At 32.8% G+C, this 4616-nt stretch overlaps 1 protein-coding gene across 1 annotated transcript; it reads right to left on the minus strand.

Moving 5' to 3' along the window:
- Positions 1 to 1698: 1698 nt before the first annotated feature.
- On the minus strand, positions 1699 to 2322 carry LOC130744714 (transcription repressor OFP14-like). The gene has a single exon (XM_057596873.1). The coding sequence runs from the start codon at positions 2320 to 2322 to the stop codon at positions 1699 to 1701; it is 624 nt and encodes a 207-aa protein (XP_057452856.1).
- Between the last annotated feature and the right edge of the window lie 2294 nt (positions 2323 to 4616).

Consider the following 4616-nt stretch of genomic DNA (forward strand, 5'->3'; position numbering starts at 1 on the left):
ACGTATGAGTGGTGTTATAATTAATGTTTATTAAAATTATGTATATAAATAGTTATTAATAATTAATTAGTAATTTCACTAATTCAACGTTCAAGTCAATTTAACTTAATAAATATTATCTTTGAATTACTATTTAATACAATTATTAACTTAAAAAGTTATTGATAATTAATTTCTATCGCCATTAAGGTGAGATTAAGCTTAATTAATTTCATAATATAAATTTAATTTATATAAGAATTTTTTTAATTTAATAATTAATAAAATTGATATTTTTGGTACGTAATTAATAGAATTTATAATATAAGTCTTAATTTTTTGTTATTTTAGGGGAAAAGAATACTTTATACAATTTACTATATATGGTCTCATACAATATATACCATTTATGTTCCAAATGTGAAATTATTTTTCATTTTTCCATGCATCATCAATAATATATTTTAGAAATTAATTTATTGTAAAAATTGTGTCCTGAAAAGTAATTCTATAAATTTTTATTGATGTTGCATCGCAAAAGAAAATTATGCATTAACACCAAATTAAATAACATGTACTATTAATTATCTATTTTCATCGTTCTGCATGTCGCTCTTAGATAAATTTAAAGGAAGAAAAAATTAACTTACTTAATAAAGAATTATAAAAATTGAAATGTACTTATTACTAAATGTTATGTGTAGAACAAAATAACTCAAGTGCTTCTTTTATATAGGATACCCCTAATAATGTTATCTACCAATTTTATTTTTTATTTTTAATTTATAAAATTTTCACATTTAATTTGAAATTTTCATATAAAAAAGGGTTAGTAACAAACAGACTTAATATATTAGTGAAAGTAATTTTTGCAAATCATATATATTCTCCACAGAAAAACGATCATGTTTGAGTTTGGTATGACACCTATAAAAGATAAAACTCTTTCTACCAAGTATTTAACGCAAGTGAATTAATGGTAACTCAAACTCAAGTTTTGTGCTTAAGTTGGAATTCTCGCATCAGTTGATTTACACACGGTGGTACATTAGTAAAAGTATGATACTCTATGCCAACAAAATATATATATATATATATATATATATATATATATATCCTATAAGTTTTATTTAATAGTTATATAGTCAAATCCTCATACCATTAATAAAGGACCCGGATTCCCCGTTGTTATTAAATCCAGCATTCACTAAAGTCAAAAGCATGAATTATAGAGCAGTTATGAAATTACGAATTTACTAAAGTCAAGGACATAAGTTGTCTCATATGAACCATCATATACATTATGAGAACGAAACACCAAAATATACGCAAATACCAACATCCCACGATGTTTTAATCAAAGATGTGCAAATTATGCAAACCATATTGCAGACGAGATAGCAAATTCGATCTCATATTTGAAAGGCAAAATAAAAATTTCATCTTTAAATTTGAGTCGTTAGATCAATATCAAAAGCTACATACCTTTAATTTAAGTGAAACCAAATTCTTATGAGAGAGAAGGGAATTTTCATCCCTAACTTCAGGGAAAACTTTTATTTTCAATAACACCCGAAACCAAAACATAAAAGTTGTCACTTTTCATGCAACCAAGGATAAAATAAGAGAGAAAAATTAAAAAAAATGAGAGAAATTAAGCTCAAATTTTTGAGACCTTGAACCTAGTCCATAAAAATACTTAAATTCAAAATTGATGACTCAACCCAATTTCACTCCTTCAGCCTTCTTCCTTATCTCCTTGCTGATCCTCACACTCTTTGCAGGTTCCGGAGGATTGCGCATGAGGCTAATCATGTCCACATAAGTAGCAAGAATAAACTTGTGTACCTGCTTCTCATTCATGTTCATGTAAGAGAACAAAAGTTCTTCCATGAAATCCCAGTCCACATTCTCATCGTTCCTCAGCCTCGCTCTCACTACGCCTTCCATCGATTTCTTGAATTTCTCGTAGGGGCTCTTTGTGCACGACACCAACACCGCGACATAGTTATTGGACAATGTGATTGTCTCCTTTGAACATGAACCATCGCAATTCTTTGTGGGTGTCGTGGTTGAGCTGCTCGACCCCGAGAATCCACGGGTCACGAAGAACCTTCTAGAGCCTCCGAGATCTGGTGATGGCTCCTCGAATGAAATTGAGGATGTCGGACTTGGCATTGGATATTTTCCATGGGTGTTGTTATGGACCTGGAGGGCATTGTTGTTGTTGATTTCTTTGTCGTATCTGAGGAACAGAGTCCTGAAATTCTCAAAGAGAAAATGGTCAATGTCATCTAGAGTGGCTTCATTTTCATTCTTCTTTTTGTTTCTCTTATCATCCATGGAGAAAGAAGGAGGGATGAGGGGCTTGCAGCCTCTGAGGATCCATTTCTTAGAGGGTAAATAGATTTGTGAGCGAGGATTTTTTTATCTTGGAGAGGTAGTCACTGAGGGATTTCCTAATGTTCTTCGGCATGTCTGCAGTTTGAGGGTTTGAGTGAAGTGGTACAGGTTGAGGAGTGTGTTTTATAAGTAGAGTATTGATGGCAACATTCACTTCCATCCTCTCTTTTCAACATTGTTATTTATTGGTCATTACTCATGTAAATGTACCACTAATTTGAAAGGATTAGTATTTATTCACACTACAATCACTGCCACCAAAAGAGATATGTTATGTGATAGAAAAATTTGTGAGATATAAGAATAAAAAATGAGTGAAAACAAAAAGAAATAGAGTTAGTGTGAGTGCACAAAAATTAATTTGGAATTAAGACCCACGTTTTTGTTGTCTCTCATGAAAATGGAATGTTAAAGTAAATAATGATAACATTTATCTACTAAATAAATAGACTTAAAATTTCTTGATAAATAAAGGTGTGTATTATTATCTTAATGGTTATAGGTACATTTATTATTCATTTAACACCCAAACAAACACTTTAAATTCACCATATTTTTTCTATATCTCTTCCTATTATATTATATCATATATTACAAATTATAAATTATCATTATATCTCTTTTTATATGACCTTTACTAACAACTTAAATTTTGGGGATAATTGATTCATTAACATGGTATCAGAGCCTTTATGACCAAACTTTCTAAAATTTGATTTTTGTCGCCAAATTTTTTGAATACAAATTTGAATTAAAAGACATAGTAGGTAAGCATGTACATTCTTTGATGGGCAGGTGGGCCAACATCCTGCCTACTCGGTAGCGTTCGAAACGGGGCACTGACTGCTACACTATAAGGAAATAACGCTGCACCCTCACTAACACTAATTGGTTCTGGCGTAGTGGTAAGCACGTGATCCAAACAGTGGTATCAGAGCAGGTCCCTTGTTCAAATTCCACACAAGGCAAGCTGTGCAGCTGGGTTGGCTGGCAGGTGCTGGGGGGGATTGTTGGGTCGGTTGACCAGCATCCTTGCTGCTGGGTAGTGTTCGAAACAGGGAGTCGGCTGCTACGCTATAAGGAAATAATGTTGCGCCCTCACTAACCCCAATTGATTTTGGCGTAGTGGTAAGCGCGTGGTCCAAAATTCTTCACGCTTAAAAACCAAGTGAGAAAGCTCAAATGACTCTTGCGAAAGGGTTGTGATAAAAATAAATAATATAAAACCATTCATGTAGCAATTACCCAACAGTTTAAGATTCTGGGATAAATGGTTCATTAACGGAGCATCTACCAACATTTTCATTTTATGAGTGATAGAATTTGGAGATGAAAAATACTTTGTTAACACTAATTACACCTCCAATTTTAATGAGAAATAGAAATAGAAGTAAGAGAAGTGAGTGGTATATATTGTTGTGTTATAATAAGAAAAGAAGAGAGATATATGGGAATTGCAGGAATAACATTTAGTTTGATGTCGGCCATGTTTCTAATTATTTTCTCTGTATCATAGGGACATCGCAACCAAGCACTCTTGATCCACCAAGATATTCTTAGCATAATCTTTGGCATCTGAAGAAGGGACTCCATCTTAACTCTGATTATGTTGTGATGTACAGTTGGTGCCTTTAGTGAGATTGGTCTGTTGATACTGCCTTGATTCTTCATTTTCTCCCTGTTGTGGCCCGAGCCTTTATTTGTTGGTCTAAATTTTGCTTCTTGGTAGTGATAGTGTCTAGTTTTGCTGTTTTTGTCTTTGTCTTGCGTACTGTTTGTTTGTTCTCTTCTTTTTTCTAGTGTTTTCTATTTTTTCCGTTAGTTCTTTTCGGTTGCTCTCTTGGGAGGGCTATTCCAAAGTTTCACTTTTTCCATTATATTCATAATATATATTTCTGTTTTCGAAAAAAAAATGTATGCACCAAGCCTCTTGGGAATCAAAGACTTCCTTCCTAAATATTTTTGTGTTCCTTCTCATCTACATAAACCAAACCAAAGAATGGGGGATTAAGTCCCAATTTTTTGTGTCCATTAATGTTGTCATGTTAGGCCATTCTACTGCTATAGATTGTAACGAGCTGAGGTAGACCCATGAAATCCGTTCTCTTCTCAAGATGGTGTTCCAAAGTTCTTATACCCTTGAACATAGAAGAAATAGATTATCAGTTGATTCCTACCAACTTCCACTTCCATTGTCATCTAGAATTACCCCTTCTTCTAAGGTTATCTTCGGT

Source organism: Lotus japonicus, chromosome 3, assembly GCF_012489685.1.
Source record: "Lotus japonicus ecotype B-129 chromosome 3, LjGifu_v1.2".
Lineage (NCBI taxonomy): Eukaryota > Viridiplantae > Streptophyta > Magnoliopsida > Fabales > Fabaceae > Lotus > Lotus japonicus.